Source organism: Theobroma cacao, chromosome 7 (assembly GCF_000208745.1).
Source record: "Theobroma cacao cultivar B97-61/B2 chromosome 7, Criollo_cocoa_genome_V2, whole genome shotgun sequence".
NCBI lineage: Eukaryota > Viridiplantae > Streptophyta > Magnoliopsida > Malvales > Malvaceae > Theobroma > Theobroma cacao.
The window spans coordinates 6928230-6952207 of NC_030856.1; the positions used below are offsets into that span (position 1 = coordinate 6928230).

The 23978-nt window shown below is 30.4% G+C and overlaps 1 protein-coding gene and 1 pseudogene across 1 annotated transcript; both read right to left on the minus strand.

Moving 5' to 3' along the window:
• LOC18594203 overlaps positions 1–6957 on the minus strand; it is a 92043-nt pseudogene extending 85086 nt beyond the window's left edge.
• Positions 6998–9990, minus strand: LOC108662745 (receptor-like protein 12). Its single transcript, XM_018124279.1, has one exon. It carries the CDS (start codon positions 9988–9990, stop codon positions 7114–7116), a length of 2877 nt encoding a protein of 958 aa, XP_017979768.1. The 3' UTR covers positions 6998–7113.

The window sequence follows — 23978 nt, forward strand, 5'->3', positions numbered from 1 at the left end:
CAAAACAACTTTAAGAAATTGGAATGATTATTATTATTACAATTAAAGTGAGGACCGGAGAGATAGCTTTTTCTGTTTGTTTTTTTCCAAGAAAAAGAGAGAAAGCTCAAAAAGGACGAAATTCATTTCACACGCAAGAAGCCGTGTGTGACAAAACTAAAACCACTTTCACATGCAATTAAACTGCATTTGCATTTTCACCTTAAATCCACTTTCCTAAAACTTGAAAAGGATAAGCATGAAAGCGTCTTCATTGTTTCAAACAGTTTTTTCTCAAAAAATTGGGCCTGCTACTCTCCACTCAACAAACTTAATTCATTCTTACGTGGATCCTTAGCTTCAAAATTAAACAAATGACAATAAAAGGCTATGAAATTACAAGAATATAATGAAAGTATGTACTACTACCTTTTCCATCAAATTTTTAATTTAGAATATCTAAATTAAACAAAAGGTTAACAATGTTTTGAGTTGTTTGCATTTTTCCCTTTTCATTTCTTTATTATTTTTTTATTCATTACTTACCAATCGAAAATATAGAATATAAATGATAATAATTGGATTTCTGGGACTTTATTATTTATTATCTCATGTGTTATACATAAAATTCTTTAAATTTCATGACATGGAAGATGAGTTTTTTTCTTAATTGGCATATAAACACTGAATTTTAATAATCTTGTAGAACAATCTAATGAAAAAAAATAGAAAAAGAAGGATTATAGGCTCAATATATTTGTTATCCTTAATAAAGCCTTAAGGGTAATAAGATAAGGAAGAGAAGGTAGATTTAAAAATTATTTTTGTATACATCGTCAATGAAATTTTTAAAATCTTCAAGCAGAGTTAGAAAGTTATCGTGTATCACATTTGAGTATATTAAATTAATATAATAAATAAAAACATATAAAAATATTCTAACTTTTTTTGTTAAATTTAAGAACTCAACAGGGGATAATATATAGTCCAAAACAGATAGTCTTTGTTTACATTTTCATGCTTTATACACAGTTAGTCTTCGCAACTTTCCTAGCAATTGCTGATTACTTCAAGTGTGGGATGTCCTTTGGCTTTTCTTTGGTCTTAATTAATTAATTTGCTTCGAATTCCTATTACATGCTTTAGCTTTTGTTTGGTCTTAATTAATTTATTTAACATAACTCTTCAGCTGATATGACTTCTCTTTTCTAGTTGTGGGTGTTAAAATAATGAAGGGACCTCCTTCACGTTAATTGGGTCCTAATAATTCAAGCTTTTTTAGCATCACTCATAATTATTTGAGGATTTATTTTCCTAATAATTTAATGGTCGCGAACAAAGCAAGACCAAGTCACGACTCTCTTTCAAAGTAAATTTTAGAAATGTTTCTGTAGACATAATTTCTGAATGTATAATTTCTTAAGCATGCTGCTTGTATTGCTAGTTTCCTCATCCTCCATTACTATTACAGGTGATTATATAGATGCATTCCATGTATAATTTTATGTGTTTAAGAAAGTAATTATAGAAAAAGAAAACATAATAATAATGAGAACAAAATCAAATAATTTCTTTTTTCTTTTCTCTATCAAGAGCAAACTATTTATGGAAGTTGTATGGGATCTCCTCATGAAAATCCTTACAATTGATAATATTATAGCAGCATATATAAAACCATGGAGAAAAAAGGAATTTAGTGGAAAAGTGATGACAGCATTAAACAATTTTGTCATCTATGGCAAGGTTGTTAAATGTATCCTTTATCAAGTTTAAAGTTACTTTTAACGCATTCATACATTTTTCTTTCTTTGAATAAAATAAAATAAGAAAGAAAAAAAAGGGGCAAAGTAGTGTCTTGTCAGATAAAAAGGCATCAACCATATTGTCTAGTTCACATTTCAAAAAAGCCATTTCTCAATGAGGGGTGGGGGTGCAACTTCAACTGTTCTTTTCAAGAACAAGGTATGAACTAGTAATATTACATTAAATTCTTTAAATTTCATGACGTGGAAGATGAAATTTTTTTTCTTAATTGGCATATAAACACTTAATTCAATAATCTTGTAATACAATTTAATAAAAAAGCTAGAAAATATGATATTCGTTTTGGTTTTTTTACAAAGAAATTAAGATATTTTTGTTGGTCATATATTCCAAAAAGAATTATTAACAGCAAGAAAAGGTATATTGAAAGAATGAAATTTGAAAAGCGAAAAAATATAAAAAGAAGCATTATAGGCTCAATATATTTGCTATCCTTAATAAAGGCTTAAGGGTAATAAAATAAAGAAGAGAAGGTAGATTTAAAAATTATTTTTATATACATCGTCAATGAAATTTTAAAAATCTACAAACAAAGTTAAAAAGTTACCATATATCATATTTAAGTATATTAAATTAATAAATATAAACATATGAAAATTTTTCAATTTTTTTATTAAATTTAAGAACTCAACAGGGGATAATATATAGATTAAAAAAGATTGTCTTTGTCTACATTTTCATGCTTTATATACAATTTAGTCTTCGACAATTTCCCAGCAATTACTGATTACTTCAAGTATGGGATATCCTTTTGCTTTTTATTTTTTTATTACTTTGATAATTATATGTACCCTTTTGCCTTTCTTTGGTCTTAATTAATTAATTTACTTCCAATTCCCATTACATGCTTTAGCATTTGTTTGGTCTTTAATTAGTATATTTACCATGACTCTTCAACTGATGTGACGTCTCTTTTTTATGTGTTGGGTGTTAAAATAATGAAAGGGACCTCCTTTTCCAATAATTGAGTCCTAATAATTCAAGCTTTTTTACTATCACAAATAATTATTTAAGGCTTTATTTTCCTAATAATTTAATGGTTACGAACAAACCAAGACCAAGTCGTGACTCTCTTCTAAAGTAAATCTTAGAAATGTTTCTGTAGACATAATTTATGAGCATATAATTTCTCTAGCGTGCTACTTTTTGATAGTTTCTTTGTCCTCCATTACTATTATGGGTGATTATATAGGTGCATTCCAAGTATATATAGTTTTGTGTTTGAGAAAGTAATTCTAGAAAAAAAATATAATAATAATGAGAAACAAAATAAATAATTTCTTTTCTCTTTTCTCTCTCAATAATTTTTCTTTTCAAAAAATAATTTTATTAACATTAAAGCCAATATACCATCCGAAGTCTCTACACGATTGCTAAAGATTTCTATTGACATATAATTCTAACTTGTGCATCACCAACACCTATTGGATCTCCTCATGAATATCTTTACAATTGATAACAATATAGCAGCATATACAAAACCATGAAGGACCAATTAGGAATTAACGAAAAAGTGATGACAACAATAAATAATTTAACAACAAGGTTGTTAAATGTATCTTTTATCAAATCTAAAGTTACTTCTAAAAGGAATTGTAAAATGGGCAAAGTAATGTCTTGTCAAATAGAAAAGCATCAACCACATTGTCTAGTTCACATCTCAGAAAACCAAGATTTTTTTTTTGGGGGGGGGGGGGGGGGGGGGGGGCGAACTTCAACTGTTCTTTTCAAGAACAAGATATGAACTAGTAATTACACAGCTTAACGTTCCATAACTGCTATTCTATTTTTTTTCTTCTAGCCGTTCCAAAAAGGTACCTATTGCTTGAAATTACTGTTGAAGCGTACTTTAGAATCCCAGTTGAGGGAAAAATTAGTCAGAATGCTTTGCAATTGCTCCTGCATCATATCCTTGATTCCTATCTCGTTCCAACTACAATATTAAGTAGCTTTTTAACTTGAGATATATTAAAGTTCTATTATTTTTCAATACATTTATCAACATCTTTTACATGAGTAACATTCGATCATGAATTATGAATCTCACGTATGTATGAAATTCTATTTATAAATGAGATATATATTATTATATATATAATAAAAATATTTTTAATCAACGTTATTTGATGTAATTAAATTCATGATACCCCATTTTATATTTGATGTGAATGTGATTATTAAGACTTACTAACAATTTGAACTTCAAAATTTGAGAGTCACGTGATTTAACCCTAAAAAGTTACTAGACTAGTGTTTGGACTTGAATTGTAATAAATGACATCAGAACATGTGACAGCCCAATGTGAGCTTTCACATTGTGCTGGTGAAATCTTGATCCTATAAAGTGAGCCTTGATTGTTATGTGTGCCACATTTTATGTGTATATGATTTTTAATTATTAAGACTTATTTAACGAGCCAAGTCAATTACTATTAACAACTTGAACTTACCCTTTTAAGAGTCACGTGGTTTAAACCTGAAAACAATTAATAACTTAAGCTTGAGTTTTTTAAAACCACGTAATTTAGATTTGAAAAGTTGTTAGACCTACATCTAGTTTAAGAGTTGAAAACTTATTAAACCCACATCTAGTTTAAGAGTTGAAAACTTGTTAAACTCACATCTGATGTGAATATGATTATTAAAACTTATATAACAATCCAAATCAACCACTACTAACGACTTGAGTTTGCCTGAAAAATTACTTAACCAATACTTAGATTTTGGTGATTATAAAATTCTTACAGATTAGATAAATTTTAGTAATATTAATTATAAAAATATTTAAACTATAATAAACAAATGTGATTATTTTCATGGATCAAGAAGTTTTTCTAACATTCATACTTACAAGACTTAAGTGATGTTATTTGCTTAAAATAAAGTCACTGCCTATGTATATATACATGCACACATGGACATACATACATGTCTATATGCATACATCTTACACACATAAATACATCCATTAGAACAAGGTTAGACCTACAAATTATCATTCATTGACAAACAAGTCCTGTTTCTTTATCCAATTAAGCCATTTTTTTTCCAATTTACTGTCTGTGTGAAAATAAAGGAGGCATCATTAGTACCATCATTCTTCCTACAAACTTACATTTCATAGGCACCTTCATTTCACAAAGGAAACAAACAAAGATGGAGGAGAAGAAATGACATATCGAACGAAGAATGAACTTTCTATGTAAAATTCAATTAACAAAGCAATTCAACACTGACAATTGACCATAGTCTCCGTTTAACAAAAAAAACTTCCAGAGGAACATAAGGAGAGTCCAATGATAATCCAAACCAGTAAGTTGGCTGTAATAATCTGTAACCTTTACCACACTGGATGGAATATAACGCTAAACGTTTGCTCTACTAAATGAAGTTCTAAGAGCTGCATAAAGAGAACCATCAAGGAAAGCAGTATAGTTTCCACTCTCCAACAACACAACTCAATCTACAACAGCAAGGCCAAAAATCTATCAAATGTATCTCTGATAAAGGAAAAATTAGTTATATTGAATCTACTCATGAAAGGATCAATGAAGATGTTTTCTTTATGGAGTGAACATAGTTTAGGGTAATCTGCCAATTGGTTCACACAATTATTTCCACACAATTAGAGTAATACATCAATTCATTTCCACAATTATTTTCACTATAATTCCGTACAATTCAATCCCAATTGTCTACAGTGTAAGGGTTCACTTGCATGTAGCCCTATGCACCCCATAAGCATGGATGGCTAGATGATATGGACCCACTGCTGAAAAGTAATGCATTATTATCATTGTGATGATAAATGTTACTGACTATTCCTGCTCCTACCATCATGGCCATAATATAAAAATAGATTTTCAAAGCCCTAACACAACAAGCACAACAATAAAGAAATAATAAAAAACACTTTAAAGAAACATGAACACACCTCAACAATTCCTTTTCGAGGTGCATGAATGGCTAAACAGAGGCAGTAGTCACTCTTTCCTGGTTCACAGTAAGAGGAACTTGACCATCTCCTTGTAGAAGCAGTTTGCATCACGATATCCCTGAAGAGTGTATTAGGAAAACTGCTTACAGAAAAGGAAAAAGGAGCTGTTGCTTTTCAAGAAATTCAAAACCATAGATGCAGAAGAAACCTTCCATAGTCGCACTACTATAGGTGCCTGAGTATCTAAGAGCATATACGATCATGTCAATCTGTAATAGCAGCCAAAGTGCCACTGGGTGATAAGGTGCACCTTTTCTTGGGTGATCCTTCAAACATGTCAAAGGAGAAGCTGGCAAAAGATCACAACATCAATAACATATTCAACAGGTTTTGGAAAAGCCTTAAGCAAGAGAACTAAGAAAGTGGCTAAGTTTGTATGCTAACTAAGCGTGTTCACATTCAGAACACATCAAAAGAATTATAATTTCGCAGTAATTCTAAAGTAACATTCTTTGTCTCAAAATATGATAGAAACAGAAAAGTTCTTTCTTTGAAAATCAATTTACTCTCTATCCACTTAAATATTTAATTGCACATCAGAACACACTAATATAAAGAATTAAAAATGAAAATATAAATTATTTAGATATTCGAAATGCCTAATTATACTTTTATTTGAAGTAATTAACGTTATGTTCCGGTCAATGTTCATTTAATCAATTACATAATTTTGCTTTAAAGCAAATAGCAATAACAACCAAACCAACCTTAAAAAAAATAAAAAATTAAAAAGAAAAATTACCTGTCTATGAATCAATCACCACGCAAAGAGTAAACCAAGATGAACCATCGAGAGGTCCCAACTGCAATCGCTTTAATCTCATCGAAAACCAGCCACTCTATGGCCGTGATGCTCGGCCTCGATAGGTGACAGTTCGGGACAGATCTGGACCACGGCTCATCCGGGTCGGACCATCCGAGGATGAGAATAATTGATCGGTTAGCGATGGCGAGAGAATGGGCGTCGAGAGCACAGAGGAGAGTGGTGCTGGCGTCAGGGGCTAGCCATCCTACCTTGCCAGGGCCGAACTCGGACAAGTCTTCGCCGGCGATGAACCGAGATCCGTCAAGTGATAGTGGCTCCGCTTCGACATTGGCAATTGAGATTACAGATTGGAAAGTAAACCAGGAGACTTACTGTGGAGTCCACGTGTAGAGTTGTGAAGATAATTAAGAAAATTAAATAATAAATTAAAACTAAAATTAAAAGTAAAGCATTCTTAATTAAAGTGTTTTAAATTACAACATTTTTCGATACAAACTTCAAACAAAAGCTGCTGCTCACAAATTTAAAAATGATAAAATGCTGCTCCTCACAAATTTCTTCTTCTTCTGCTTCTGCGAATCCACTTTGTAACATTGTTTTGCCAATCTCTCCCAACCATTCTGACAAACCACCATGGTCTTCCTGTTGTTAACACAATGTATCCCATGCTCAATCCTAACACCACTCCACATCCATAGCCCATCATTACAACTTTCCAAATAAAGGCTATTTCAGAACCTTCATCTTCCTTAACCACTGGTACAGTTGGTTTTGGTTCTTCATCATTGCCGCATTGCTTTGACAGTGGGAAGCCACACAGTCCCAAGTTATTGCTATAAGAATCGTTCTCAAAAGTACCAAATTGCTTCCCATGGGGAATTGGTCCCACAAGATCATTTTGTGAAAGATTTAACACTTCGAGGAATGTCAGATTCGTCAATTGGGAAGGAATTCTGCCACCAAGCTTGTTTGACGAGAGATCTAACGACTCAAGTGCTACCATATTTCCGAAGGATGGTGGGATACGACCAGTCAAGTTGTTGTTAGACAAGTTGAGCGCTTGGAGAGAAATAAGTTCTCCGAGTTCCTCAGGAATTCGTTCACAAAATAAATTGTTCGAAAAGTCTATGGATGTAAAAATGGTTAGGGTTTTTCCCAACTCCATCTCCAATTTTTTTGCTGTTACATTCACAGAAGCTTTCTTAAAATAAATCATATAAGGTAGGCAGTTGCGATAAGCAAAACCTGGACAAATATGCGACAGTCTCTTTTGAGTTACATGATCTTTCATTGCTCTCAAATTTTGGAAGAATTTTGTTGGTAAGGGGCCGGTGAGCTCATTATGAGAGAGATCAATTATTTGCAATGCCGAGAAGTTAGATGAAGCTATGGAATTGGGCATGGGACCATACAATCTATTCTTTCGCAAAATAAGAACTTGTAGGTCAGGAAGTGAAGCTAACCAATGGGGAAAGGTATCAGTGAACTTGTTGTTCCTTAAATTCAAAATTCTCAAGGAACTACAATTAGCCAAAGATCGTGGCAGTAATCCTTCCAAGTAATTTCTAGACAAGTCAAGAAACACAAGCGAACTTTGATTGCAAATCAAAGTATTTGAAAGAACTGGCCCTTGAAGCAAGTTTGACCGAAGGTCAAGAAATTGTAGATTCATTCCTGGAAATTGCTCCAAATTGGTCAAAGAGTTGCTAGAAAGGTCCAACTCGAGCAACCTTTCCCACCCTTCTGCTTCCCATTTGGAAATTCCACCACAAATCTTGTTATTGGAAAGATCTAAAAAGTACAAATTTGATGTTCGAAAGAAACTTGGGAATTGTGTTATGCTACAAGAAGAGAATGACACATTAAAAAGCTGAGGGAAGGAATAGTTAACATCATTTTCGCTTGCGCTTAATGATAGTAAACTATTATTTGAAAGAACAAGATGGGTAAGATTTTTGAGTTTTGCAAGCATATTTGACTTGATGACACCACTCAAGTTGTTTGAGGAAAGATCAAGCGTTTTAAGGCTCACAAGATCAAAAAAAGAATTCGGTATTGATCCATGAATGTCATTAGAACTCAAATCAATATTTTCAAGAGAATTAGGCTTCTGAATTTGGTCAATCGGACCAATGACTTTGTTATCGCTGAGATCTAACCGTCTCAAAGATGGCAAAGTAAACAGCCAAGACGGTATTCCGCCACTTATAAGGTTACCGGATAAGTGAATTTCTTCTAGCAATCGAAGCTCACTAACATGATTTGGTAGGGGACCTTCTAATCGATTATATGACAAATCTAGTTGGGTAAGTTGTGTGAGGTTGAACATAGTTGTTGGAAGTTGACCACAAAAATTGCAGGAAGAAAGTGACCAAAAAGCCAATTTATTAAGGTTTCCAAAAGCATCTGGAATCTGTCCTCCAAAATCATTTTCAGAAAAATCTAGGAGGATGATTTGAGAGAGATTTCCAATTGATGCAGGAATTGACCCTCTAAAACTGCAAAAGGAAAGGTCCAACAACTTAAGGCCACTACTCAAGTTTGACTTAGGGAAACCACCTGTGAGATTTTCATAATTCCTACTTAAATCTATGTGCTGGAGGTGTGGAAGGCGAAAAATTTCACTTGGAAATTCCCCATGCAGTTCACACTCACTGAGACTCAAACGTTCCAAAGATGAAGTTAAGTTCAAAAAAGAAGAAAGTGCAACATCAGACATATCTACAGAGTCAAGGATAAGGTTTCTTAATTCAGTTAAGTTGCGTGCAAGCATGTCAAAACCTTGACTATCAAATCTCAAGTCGGGATAACCATCCGTTGAAAGATCGAGTGAGACCAATTTTGACAGGAGACTGATTTCATATGGGATTAAGTCAGAGAATGAATTATAGGAGAGATTAAGATGGGTCAAACTCACTAATTGATTAAATAACTCTGATGAGATAGAGCCATTGAAATCGTTGAAAGCAAGGTTGAGTTGTTGGAGTCCTTGACGGTGGAAGAGGCTGCTGTTTTCAAGAAGAGAGCCATGAAGGTTGTTGGAACTAAGATCGAGCCATTGAAGTCTTTGAAGGTGGAAGAGGCTGCTGTTTGCAGGGAGAGTACCGTAAAGGCAGCTGTTACTGAGGTCAATGCCAATGACATGACCCGTCACCGTGTGGCAACTGACTCCATCCCATGAACAGCAATCCGTGCTTTCATTCCAAGAACTTGTCCTTGGGTAATTAGAATAAACTGGCCCACAATAATCATCTAGAGAAATGGCGTTTTTGAATTCAAGCAAGGCAGCTCTCTGTTCTGGAAGGCATAAATGAGCTGAATGAAGAAAAGAGGAAGGGGAACTCAATGAACAATGGACCTGGAAATGCAAGAATGCTAAAAGCAGGCAAAGGATTCGATACAACATGCTAACTACCTTTCCCATATTTTCTCGAGGAAAAGGAAGTTATGAAACAAGGGTAGTCGAAAAAGGGCAAGCTAGGGAGGTGAAACTGAAAATGAGTTGGGGTTGAGATCGAGGGACATTATAAATGAAGTACCTGAGAAGTGGAGACATCTCCTTTTCAAGTCAACCAACAAGTCTTTGCAAAATCTCTTAAATTAATGGAATAAAAAGGAAAAGTGTATGTGCCGTGTTAGACTGAAAAGCATTAAGGCCACTGTATCCAGTCCCATCTGAAACGTTAGTAGGATTTGCATATTTTTCTTGATTTCTCATTTGATGTCTACTTTTATTTTTAGGCTTATTGGATCCAAATCTGAGTAGAGACACAAAACTAATTCATAGAATTGCAACTCATTACTGTTTAACCCACTTGATGTGGTAATAAAAATAAAAAATTATTAAATAAAAGAATTCTTTATTGTAGATTATAAATAACTCAAGTCTTCGTAAAAGTAATTTTAAAAAATGATAAAGATTTTCATATTTTGGGACCATCATTAGAAATTAAAGATAATTTTTTCTTTGTATTTTTTTTCAAAAAGAAGAGAGATAGGTCAAAAGTAAAAATTCATGTCAAAAGCACGTCGCGTGTGATGGTACGGCACTTAACAATGTTAAAGGAAAAACTTCAAGATGATAGAAGGAGAGGAATCAGGAAATTGCTGGAAAAGTGTATAAGCATGTTTTTCCTATCCTTCCATTGCATTTTCAAGTTAAAAGCACCTACTAAAAGTTAGAGTAGCATTATTTTTCCTTTTATTTTTGTTTTTACGTATTTAACTCACTTGATAAAAAATTAAATAATTTAAAAATAAAATTTATCAATTTATGATAAGTCAATTTATTCATAAATACAATGTTCAAAATTGAATCAATTTACGATACTTCAATCAATGAGATAAAACAAATGAACAGTAAGAATTATACAAAAACAAAATTGAATATTATTTTGAAAACAATCCAAAAGATCGTAACGTGAACTTTGAAACAAAAGAGTAATAAAATTGATCATATAAGTGACAATTCAATTATGAAAGCTATCAAGTCAAAAGGAAGATGAAAAACAATTCAATTCTTCTTAGTTTTCTTGTAATTATTAATATTTATTATCATGTGTGTTATACATAAAATTCTTCAAATTCCATCATGTGGAAGATGAGATTTTTTTTTTCTTAATTGACATATAAACACTGAATTTTAATAATCTTGTAATACAATATAATGAAAAAACCTAGAAAATATGAGATTCTTTTTGGTTTTTTACAAAGAAATTATGATGTTTTTGTTCGTCATATATTCCAGAAAGAATTATTAACAGCAAAAAAAAAAGTATATTGAAAGAATGCAATTTGAAAAGCCAAAAAATATAACAGAAAGAAGCATTACAGGCTCAATATATTTGTTATCCTTAATAAAGGCTTAAGGGTAATAAAATAAAGAAGAGAAGGTAAAATTAAAAATTATTTTTGTATACATAGTCTATGAAATTTTTAAAATCTAAAAGCAGAGTTAGAAAGTTACCATGTATCACATTTAAATATATTAAATTAATTAATAAATTAATATAATAAATAAATAAAAACATATGAAAATATTCTATCTTTTTTTATTAAATTTAAAAACTCAACAGGGGGATAATATATAGTCCAAAGGATAGTCTTTGTGTACATTTTCATGCTTTATACACAGTTAGTCTTCGGCTATTTCCCAGCAATTACTGATTACTTCAAGTATGGGATATCCTTTTGCCTTTTGCCTTTGGCTCTTTATTAATTTCTTTGATAATTACAGAAAGGAGAGGAGTTAGGAAATTGGTGGAAAAGTATATATGCAAGGCATTTCCCAGCATTTGCATTTGCATTTTCACCTTAAAACCACTTTACTAAAACTTGAAAAGGAAAAGCATGAAAGCGTCTTCACTGTTTCAAACAGTTTTTTCTCAAAAGATGGGGCGTACTACTCTTCACTCAACAAACTTAATTCATTCTTACATGGATCCTTAGCTGCAAAATTAAACAAAATGGTAAAAAAGGGCTATGAAATTAAAAGAATATATACAACAAATACAGTAAAGAATATATATTATTACATATGTTTAATGGCTTATGAATACGATAATATAAATTCCTCGATCATCATTTATGCATTTAAATTATATAATTATGTATATTATTTTAATGTTTCAATGTTAACATTTTTATTTATAATCACTGTGATCAATTAAATTTGATTAAGGAGTTTTAAATTTTTTATATAATGTATAGAATAAAGATTCAATTTGCATATACCTATTTAAGTATACTAAATTGTGGTTCTTGCCCTCCAAAATAGAGATCAAAATTCTTTTTTCAAATTATTGTAATGAAAGTATGTACTACTACATTTTCCATCAAATTTTTAATTTAGAATATCCAAATTAAACAAAAGGTTAACATTGTTTTGATTTGTTTGTATTTTTTCCCTTTTCATTTCTTTATTATTTTTTCATTCAGTACTTACCAATCGAAAATAAGTATATAAATGATAATAATTGGATTTTTGGAACTTCATTATTTATTATCACGTGTGTTATACATAAAATTCTTTAAATTTCATGACATGGAAGATGAGTTTTTTTCTTAATTGACATATAAATATTGAATTTTAATAATCTTGTAATACAATCTAATGAAAAAAATTAGAAAATATGAGATTCTTTTTGAGTTTTTTACAAAGAAATTATTATATTTTTGTTGGTCATATATTTCAAAAAAATTGTTAACAGCAAAAAAAAAAAATGTATATTGAAAGAATGAAATTTGAAAAGCAAAAAATAAAAAAAAGAAGAAGCATTATAGGCTCAATATATTTGTTATCCTTAATAAAGCCTTAAGGGTAATAAGATAACGAAGAGAAGGTAGATTTAAAAATTATTTTTGTATACATTGTCAACGAAATTTTTAAAATCTTCAAGCAGAGTAAGAAAGTTACCATGTATCACATTTAAGTATATTAAATTAATTAATAAATTAATATAATAAATAAAAATATATAAAAGTATTCTAACTTTTTTCTGTTAAATTTAATAACTCAACAGGGGATAATATATTGTCCAAAAAAGATAGTCTTTGTTTACATTTTCATGCTTTATACACAGTTTGTCTTCACAACTTTCCTAGCAATTACTGATTACTTTAAGTGTGGGATATCCTTTTGCTTTTCTTTGGTCTTAATTAATTAATTTACTTCGAGTTCCCATTACATGCTTTAACTTTTGTTTGGTCTTAATTAATATATTTACCATGACTCTTCAGCTGATATGACTTCTCTTTTCTAGGTGTTGGGTGTTAAAATAATGAAGAGACCTCCTTCACACTAATTAGGTCCGAATAATTCAAGCTTTTTTAGCATCGCTCGTAATTATTTGAGGATTTATTTTCCTAATAATTTAATGGTTACGAACAAACCAAGATCAAGTCATGACTCTCTTTCAAAGTAAATTTTAGAAATGTTTCTGTTGACATAATTTCTGAGCATGTAATTTCTTAAGCATTCTACTTGTATTACTTGTTTCTTAATCCTCCATTACTATTATAGGTGATTATGTAGGTGCATTCCATGTATAATTTTATGTGTTTGAGAAAGTAATTATAGAAAAAGAAAACATAATAATAATGAGAACAAAATCAAATAATTTATTTTTTCTTTTTTCTATCAAGAGCAAACTATTTATGGAAGTTGCATGGGATCTCCTCATGAAAATCCTTACAATTGTTAATATTATAGCAGCATATATAAAACCATGGAGAATAAAGGAATTTAGTGGAAAAGTGATGGCAGCAATAAATAATTTTGTCATTTACAGCACGATTGTTAAATGTACCTTTTATCAATTTTGAAGTTACTTTTATGTCGCGTTTGGTATAAGGGATGTAAAGTCACATTCCCTGTAATATGTGCAATTAAATTACATTGTAGTGTCTGTTTTGTAACAAACCACTGCAATGTAAGATTGCAATGCAATCACATTGCAGCCAATGGATGTAATGTGATTGCAGTCTAAAACTAATGCAATAACATTACATTGCACTCTGCAATGTTTTTAAAGACATTTTTACCCATCATCTTTTAAAAAAATTGCTCACAATTCAAAGCAAAGCATCATTTTTGCGGGTTGAGGGTTTGCTGCTTCTTCTCCATTTTGCTAAAGTCGCTCCTCCTTCTTCTAGCTTTGCTTCTTCATCATATGAAATTGTGGGTTGAAATCTCCCATTCTTCTTTTTCTTTCTCCTTTTTTTATCTTCTTCTTGTATTCTTTAATTTGACTTTTTTTCTGTTAATTTGGGTTTTTTTTCATATTTATATTTTACGGTTTATCACTGAAATAATTTGGCCCTTGATCGACGAGAGAGGTTGGATTTCTAGGCTAATTGTCAACAAGAGGCACAGGTAATTGTGATGAAATAAAACGCTGAGTATTTGGTTGCAATTTTTGATTTTTATTCTCTCAACAAAATATGGGTAATCAAATAGTTTTCAAGTTCTATCTAATTTTTGGTGTTGCAGAAAATTTATGTGAAGGCTTTGCTTAGTGGCTCAATCTAAAGCAATGATGGATATTGTTATTGTAGAGAACTAGTTATCAATTTAGGATGAACTTTAACAGTGTTATTAACTTTGAACTCTTTTGTATTTTAACAATGGTGTGTCTATCCTTTAGGTGACTTCAACTTTAGTTCTATTAGAACTTTATCACTTTTGGTTTAGAGCATCAATCAAGGAACTTCAATTATGATTTTCAGTTATATGGTCTTGGTGATGTTATACTTGATATTTTGTTTTAGCTTGATAGCAAGTTATTTTGAATTTACGATATTTTCAGAAGAAATTAATTGGAGATTGAGAATGATGGGTATTTTGTTGCCAATTTGCTATTGGTTACAAGGGAGGAAGCTATCACATTAATGTATACATATAAAACGTATTAAGAAATAAAAATAAAATATTATCTTCTAAAGAAAAAATTTTAAATAAAATATACAATATAAGAAATTATATTAAAAATAAAAATAAGATATATACTTGTAATAAGAAATGAAAAATAAAATATATTGAATTAAAAATATATTTAAAAATGACATTATATAAAAATTAACAATAAAAAATTACATGTTAAACTTGTATTTTAATATATAAGGGTAGTTTTGGAAATTAATATTACATTTCCTATAAAGTACTTGTAAAACAAACACTGCAATGTTATCTTCTATGCATTTTAATCATTACATTTCTTGTATACCAAACACTACAATGTTATCTTCCCTGCAATCACATTACCTGTAATCACATTACATTGTAAAGTATCAAACGCTACCTTAAAGTATTCATACATTTAGTTCATTATTTGACATAATTAAATCAGATTTTTCTTTCTTTGAATAAAATAAAATAAGAAAGAAGGAAAAGGGCCAAAGTAGTGTCTTGGCAGATAAAAAAGCATCAACCATTTTGTGTAGTTCACATTTTAAAAAGGCCATTTCTCAAAGGGGGGTGGGGGTGCAACTTCAACTGTTCTTTTCAAGAACAAGGTATGAACTAGTAATTACACAGTCTGTTGATGTTCCAAAACGGAATCTGTTGCTTGAAATTACTATTGAAGCATACTTTAGGTTTAGGATACCAGTTGAGGGAAAAATTAGTCAGAACATGATTTGCAATGCTTTCCAATTGCTCCTGCAATAGATCATAGTTAACACCATCTTGGTTCATGTCTCATTCCAACAACAATATTTAGTAGATTATTACTCCACGTAAAAGAAAGAAGCTTTTGAAGAAAATATAATACAAATCATTTTTAGTCTTCTTGATTTGTGTTCTTTTATTGGAAAAGAAGTAAAACAAGTTTTTAACCATCATAATTGAATGGTCGAAGGGATATTTTAGCGATTAAAACTTGCAATATGTGAAAGGTCTATTATTTTTCAATACATTTATCATCATCTTTTAAGTAAGTAATATTCGATTATGAATTATGAATCTTGCGTATGGATGCATTGAGGTTTATGCAAGGTAATGTATCAAAAAATTAATGGTTAAATTTGTTTTGTTTTAGTTCTTTATAATTATTAATATTTATTGTCACATGTATTGTAAGTAAATACTTACTTTCAATTTTAGTTTCAAATAACAATTATACGTAAAATAAAAATATTTCTAAAATATAAAGTTAATTATCTATAAATAAAAGATAATTCAAGTTTTAATTATATATATGTGATATTTTATATTATTAACCATTAAGGTATTCAAAACTGTTAAAATTAATAAAAATATTTTTTAAGCAAAATCAGTAAATATAATGGAAAATCTTATTTATAAATGAGTTAAAATATTATTATATTTACAAAAAAAAAATTATCAAAGTTATTTGATGTAATTAAATTCTTACAAATTGGAAAAATTTTACTAATATTAATGATAAAAATATTTAAAATAATAATTTAAACAATTTAATAAACAAATATAATTATTTTCATCGATCAAGAAATTATTCTAACATTCATACTTATATAATTTTATATACCTACCAGCCAACTACAAATTACACAACTTGAGCTGTGTTATTTGCTCAAAATAAAATCATTACCTTGTGTGTGTATATATACATGCACACGTAGACATTCAAACATGTCAATTGCATACATCTTACACACATAAGTACATCCATTAGAACAAAGTTAGACCTAAAAATTATTATTCATTGACAAAAAACAAATCAAGTTTCTTTATCAAATTAAGCCATTTTTTTTCCAATTTACTGACTGTCTGTGTGAAAATAAAAGGAGGCATGATAAGTACCATCATTCTTTCTACAACTTACATTTCATGGCACCTTAATTTGCAGTCACAGAGGAAACAAACAGAGATGTAGGTGAAGAAATAACATTTTGAACAAAGAATGAACTTTTTATGTAAAATTCAATTAAGAAAACGATTCAACATTGACAATTGATCAGAGTCTCTGTTTAACAAAAAAACTTCTAGAGGAACATAAAAAGAGCCCAATGATGATCCAAACTGGTAAGTAAACATGTTCAAATACTCAACCACTCACTAAAAAAAATGGGTGTATAACTTCCATATCAAGTACGAATCAATAAAAATTACAGGCTTTTTTGGTAAACGTTTGCTCCACTAAATGAAGTTCTAAGAGCTGCATAAAGAAAACCATCTAGGAAAGTAGTATAGCTCCCACTCTCCAACAACACAACTTAATCTACAACAGCAAAGCCAAAAATCTGTCAAATGTATCTCTGATAGAGGAAAAATTAGTTACATTGAATCCACTCCTGAAAGGATTCAACAAACATGTTTTCTTTCTAGAGTGAACATAGTTTAGAGTAACCTGTCAATCCATTAACACAATTAGAGTATTATATCAATTCATTTCCACAATTATTTTCACTATAATCCTGAACAATTCAATCCCAACTATCTATAGTGTAAGGGTCCACTTGTATGTAGCCCCTATGCACCCCATAAGCATGGATGGCTAGATGATATGGACCCACTACTAAATAGTAATGCACTGTTATCGTTGTGATGATAAATGTCACTGACTATTACTAACTATTATTATCAACAACACCATTCTACCGAGGGTTATCTGCACAAGATAATTGATGAATAATCCCAATGTTGGCAAAGAAGTCAATGAGTCTAAATTCATCCCCATTATCTGATCTTGTTCACTTAATTGAGTGATCAAACTACTTTTGTACATATTTATTAATAGTAGGCATAATACTTATTTCTCATTACAAAAACCCAAGTAAAACGAGAGAAGTCATCTACAACAGTTAGAAAAAGTCTTTGTTTGACAGAGTTGGAACTTTATAGGGTTCCCAAATATCAGCATGAATTAGTTGGAAATTAACACTTGTGCTTTGAATATGAACGGGGAAAGAAAGTTTTCTTTGCTTTGCTAAAGAGTAGATTTCACATAAAAACTCATTTGAATTGTTGACAACTGGATAACTTTGCTGAATAACATTAATTCTCTTTATAGGAGCATGACCTAGCCTAAAATGCGAAAGATCAAAAACTTTGTCTTTGTCTCTTGTTTTACAGGAATTAACAGAAAACACTGAAAGGAAACTTTACAACTTTGCCAAAATAGAATTTAGACATATCTTGTTCATCCTCATTATCTTGCATGAGATATAACCTTGAAGAAGCCCTAGCAACCCCAATCACTGTCCAAAAGAAAATGTCCTAAACAACACAATGTGAGTCAGTAAACAATTCACAGTTTTTCTTGGTACAAGTAAGCTTCCCTATTGACATCAGGTTGAATTTAAAACTAAGGAAACATAGGACATCATACGTAGTCAATAAAGAGTTTATCTTAACAGAACCTATATGGGAAACTAATGCTTTCTTATCATTTGGTAGTTGAACAAAGCAATTTTCTACAGGGTTAGCTTGAATAAAACTATCTAAAGAGTAAGCTATATGGTCAGTTGCACCTGAAACCATGATCCAATATCCTTGTTTAATCATAACAGTGTTAACATACTTCGACTCAACTAGTAAGTTGTTATGTGTGCTAAAAACAAGATGATTAGAAACTATACCTACAAAGGCAGAATTGACAAGTGAATGTTTGCTGGGTTGAGTGTTTGTAAGGGTACTCTTACCATTGTTGCTGATGAGTCCATTCTCATTTAAAAGGTCCATGAGCCTGTTGACTTGCTGCTTAAGCATAGTCATTTGAGACATGGAACTAGTACTTCCTATCTCCTCCACATGACCAGCTTGAGTGTTATTTGTTTGTGTTTCAATTGACGCAAAGGCATTGTTCATAGTTGTTCCCTTCTTCACATAGGGTTTTCCTTTAGTGAATTTAAAGTCCTCTGAAAAACCAATTATCCCATAGCACTTTTCCTTCACATGTCCCTTCTTCCCACAATGAGTACATGTTAAGTCTTTCTTGGTTTTCTTTTGACATCAGTTGTTGCAAGCATTGCTGAGGACTTGAGAAAAGGTTGTGATTTGAGAAACATATTTCTTTGTGACTCTTCTCTAAGTGCCATATTGTAAACCTTATCTAGTGGGGTTATTGGATCCATGAGAATAATTTGGGACCTAATGGCTGAGAAAGATTCATTTAAGCCATTTAGGAATCTAAGTACCGTGTCTTTCTAGTATTGGTCAGAGAATTTTTTGAACCAGCTTGCATTGCATTTACCATACTCACAATGAGGCAGGGGCCTTTAGTTTTTTAGTTCTTCCCAAATGCCTTTCAACTCTATAAAATAACTGTCTACTGTTCTAGTTTCTTGAGCTACACTTCCTAGTGTCTTTGGAGATTGCAAACTCGAGTGTCATCAAGTTGAGCAAAATTTTACTCTAGAGTGTTCCAAATCTCAATAACAGAATTTGTAAAGAAGATAGTAAAAGCTATTAGTTGAGAAATGGAGTCTAACAACCAAGCCATTATTAAGTTATTGCATCTATTCCATGTTGGGTATAAATCATCAATGATTGAAGGCTTAGGGATGGAACCATTTATAAATCCAATCTTGTTTCTAATTCATAAGGCTAGTAAGAAGGAACGGCTCCAAGCTACATAGTTGTTTATGGTGAGTTTGGGGTTCAGAACCACTGATCCATGATAGTCAATGTGATATAGTGATTGGGGCTCATTAGATAGTGAAATTTGTAATGCAAATGAAGCGGATGAGTGTTTCTTGTTGTGGATTCAGTTGATTCAGGCATTTGTTCCTTTTTATTGACAAAAAATTGAAGTAAAGTTCATATTTTAGTTATATAACTTTTAAAATAAATTAAACAAAAAAAATCAAATAATTGAATTGAAAATTTCCCTAAAAGGGCCCGTTTGTTGCAGTTTTCAGTTTTATCTCTACAATTAATCCATAATTTTTTGTTCGATTTTCCTAACAGAACAATGTAGCTATTAAATCATTCTTGTATGTAGTTGAGGTAATAAAAATTAAAAATTTTATTGTATAAAGGAACTTCTTATTAGAGATTACAACAAATTCAGGTTATCATCAAAACAACTTTAAGAAATTGGAATTATTATTATTATTATTATTACAATTAAAGTAAGGACTAGAGAGATAGCTTTTTCTGTTTTTTTTTTTTCCAAGAAAAAGAGAGAAATCTCAAAAAGTAAGAAATTCATTTCACATGCAAGAAGCCCTGTGTGACAAAACCAAAAGAAAAGCTTCAAATATGATAGAAAGGAGAAGAGTTAGGAAATTGCTGGAAAAGTTTATATGCAATACATGTTTTCTCATCCTTCCACTGCATTTGCATTTTCACCTTAAAACCACGTTACTAAAACTTGAAAAGAAAAGGCATCAAAGCGTATTGAATGTTTGGGAACTTATTTGACAGCACACATTTAAATTCAATATCTTTGAGACAGTTGTTTTCTGACCTTTTGAATCTTTCTTTGGTTTCTGATTCCAAAAACGAGAATGTGTTTCTTGAAACCACCTTTGAAGCATACTCTACATTACTGGAAGGGAGTCATCTAAGTTAGTCAAACATGTCCAGAATATACACAAATCTTCAGCATGAGATAACACAAGCAGGGACTCACTTGAATGTCAAAACTATCAAAACATGCAATTACACTAGGTATGACAACACAAACCTCCTCTCAGGATATATCTTGTGTCATATCTTTCTTACTTCCACGGACTTTTAACTTTACGATGTGTCCCGGATATACCATCTAAAATTAAATATTAAACTAATGAGTTCACCATTTGAACAACGATTTATCTCTAACTCATTTCAACTTAATAACTTTAGATCCAACTGATGTTAACACGAGAAGACTTCATTTGGCTCATCAGTTAAAAAACACATACAACCTATAAGTTTACGTGAAAATCTACAAAACACACCAAATTATGTTCATTTCACTTTGCACTTTCTACAACTGTATCATCCATTGAAGGTAAAATTAAGAAACTGAACGCAAATAAATCCAGCATTCAATAAATACATCAAGCTAAGAAAACACAAAAGGCACTCATTTTTGAAGAATTAAAAATAAAAAGCATTCATTTTCAAGTTAAAAAGCACCTACTAAAAGTTACAGTAACATTATTTTTCCTTATATTTTTGTTTATACTATTTAACTCACCTGATAAAAAATAAATAATTTATAAATAAGATTTATCAATTTATGATAAGTCAATTTATTTATAAATACAATGTTCAAAATTGAATTAATTTACCATATTTCGGTCGATGGTACAGAACAAACGAAAACTAAGAATTATAAAAAAAAAAAACAAAATTGAATATTGTTTTGAAAACAATCCAAAAAATCGTAACGTGAACTTTGACACAAAGAGAGTAATAAAATTGATCAAATAAGTGACAATTCACCTATGAAAACTATCAAGTCAAAAGGAAGATGAAAAACAATTCATTTCTCCTTAGTTCTCTTATAATTATTAGCATTTATTATCACATGTGTTATACATTAAATTCTTTAAATTTCATGACGTGGAAGATGAGATTTTTTTTCTTAATTGGCATCTAAACACTTAATTTTAATAATCTTGTAATACAATTTAATAATAAAATAGAAAATGTGATATTCTTTTTTATTTTTTTACAAAGAAATTAAGATATTTTTGTTGGTTATATATTGCAAAAAGAATTATTAACAGCAAAAAAAGGTATATTGAAAGAATGAAATTTGAAAAGCCAAAAAATATAAAAAGAAGCATTATAGGCCCAAAATATTTGCTATCCTTAATAAAGGCTTAAGGGTAATAAAATAAAGAAGAGAAGGTAGATTTAAAAATTATTTTTATATACATTGTCAATGAAATTTTAAAAATCTACAAGCAGAGTTAGAAAGTTACCATATATCATATTGAAGTATATTAAATTAATAAATAAAAACATATGAAAATTTTCCAACTTTTTTATTAAATTTAAGAACTTAACAGGGATAATATATATATATATATATATATATATATATATAGTACAAAAAATATAGTCTTTGTTTACATTTTCATGCTTTATACACAGTTAGTCTTCGGCAATTTCCCAGCAATTGCTGATTACTTCAAGTATGGGATATCCTTTTGGCTTTTATTTTTTTTATTACTTTGATAATTATATGTATTCTTTTGCCTTTCTTTGGTCTTAATTAATTAATTTACTTCCAATTCCCATTACATGCTTTAGCATTTGTTTGGTCTTTAATTAATAAGTTTACCATGACTCTTCAACTGATATGATGTCTCTTTTTTAGGTGTTAGGTGTTAAAATAATGAAAGGGACCTCCTTTTCCAATAATTGAGTCCTAATAATTCAAGCTTTTTTACTATCACAAATAATTATTTAACGCTTTATTTTTCTACTAATTTAATGGTTACGAACAAACCATGACCAAGTCGTGACTCTCTTCTAAAGTAAATCTTAGAAATGTTTCTGTAGAGCTAATTTCTGAGCATATAATTTCTCTATCATGCTACTTTTATTGCTAGTTTCTTCATCCTCCATTACTATTACAGGCGATTATATAGGCGCATTCCATGTATATATAGTTTTATGTGTTTGAGAAAGCAATTCTAGAAAAAAAATATAATAATAATGAGAACAAAAATAAATAATTTCTTTTCTCTTTTCTCTCTCAAGATTTTTTTTTTCAAAAAATAATTTTATTAACATTAAAGCCAATATACCATCCGAAGTCTCTACACGATTGCTAAAGATTTCTGTTGACATATAATTCTAACTTGGGCATCATCAACACCTATGGGATCTCCTCATGAAAATCTTTACAATTGATAATAATATAGCAGCATATATAAAACAATGAAGGACCAAGTAGGAATTAGTGAAAAAGTGATGATAACAATAAATAATTTTATCATCCTATGACAAGGTTGTTAAATGCATCTTTTATCAAATCTAAAGTTACTTTTAAAAGGAAATGTAAAATGGGCAAAGTAATGTCTTGTCAAATAGAAAAGCATCAACCACGTTGTCTAGTTCACATCTCATAAAAGCCAAAATTTTTTTGGGGCGGGTGGGGGGTGCAACTTCAACTGTTCTTTTCAAGAACAAGATAAGAACTAGTAATTACACAGCTTAATGTTCTATAATTGCTATTCTATTTTTTTCCTCCTAGGTGTTCCAAAAAGGTACCTATTGCTTGAAATTACTGTTGAAGCGTACTTTAGAATACCAGTTGAGGGAAAAATTAGTCAGAATGCTTTGCAATTGCTCTTGCATCATATCCTTGATCCGTATCTCGTTGCGACTACAATATTAAGTAGCTTTTTAAGTAACTTGAGATATATGAAAGTTCTATTATTTTTCAATACATTTATCATCATCTTTTACATGAATAACATTCGATAATGAATTATACATCTCGCGTAAGTATGAAATTCTATTTATAAATAAGATATATATTATTATATTTTTTTAATCAAAGTTATTTGATGTAATTAAATTCATGATATCCCATTCTATATTTGATGTGAATGTGATTATTAAGACCTACTAACAATTTGAACTTAAGCTTTGAATGTGATTATTAAGACCTACTAACAATTTGAACTTGAACTTTGAGAGCCACGTGATTTAACCTTAAAAAGTTATTAAACCAGTGTTTAGACTTGAGTTGTTATAAATGACATCAAAACATATGCCAGCCCGAACTGAGCTTTCACATTGTGCTGTTGAAATCTTAATCCTATGGAATGAGCCTTGATTGTGATGTGTGCCACATTTGATATGAATATGATTTTTAATTATTAGGGTTTGGGGTTTAGCGTAATACATCAATTCATTTCCACAGTTATTTTCACTACAATTCCTTACAATTCAATCCTAACTATCTACAGTGTAAGGGTTCACTTGCATGTAGGCCTATGCACCTCATAAGCATGGATAGCTAGATAATATGCACCCAC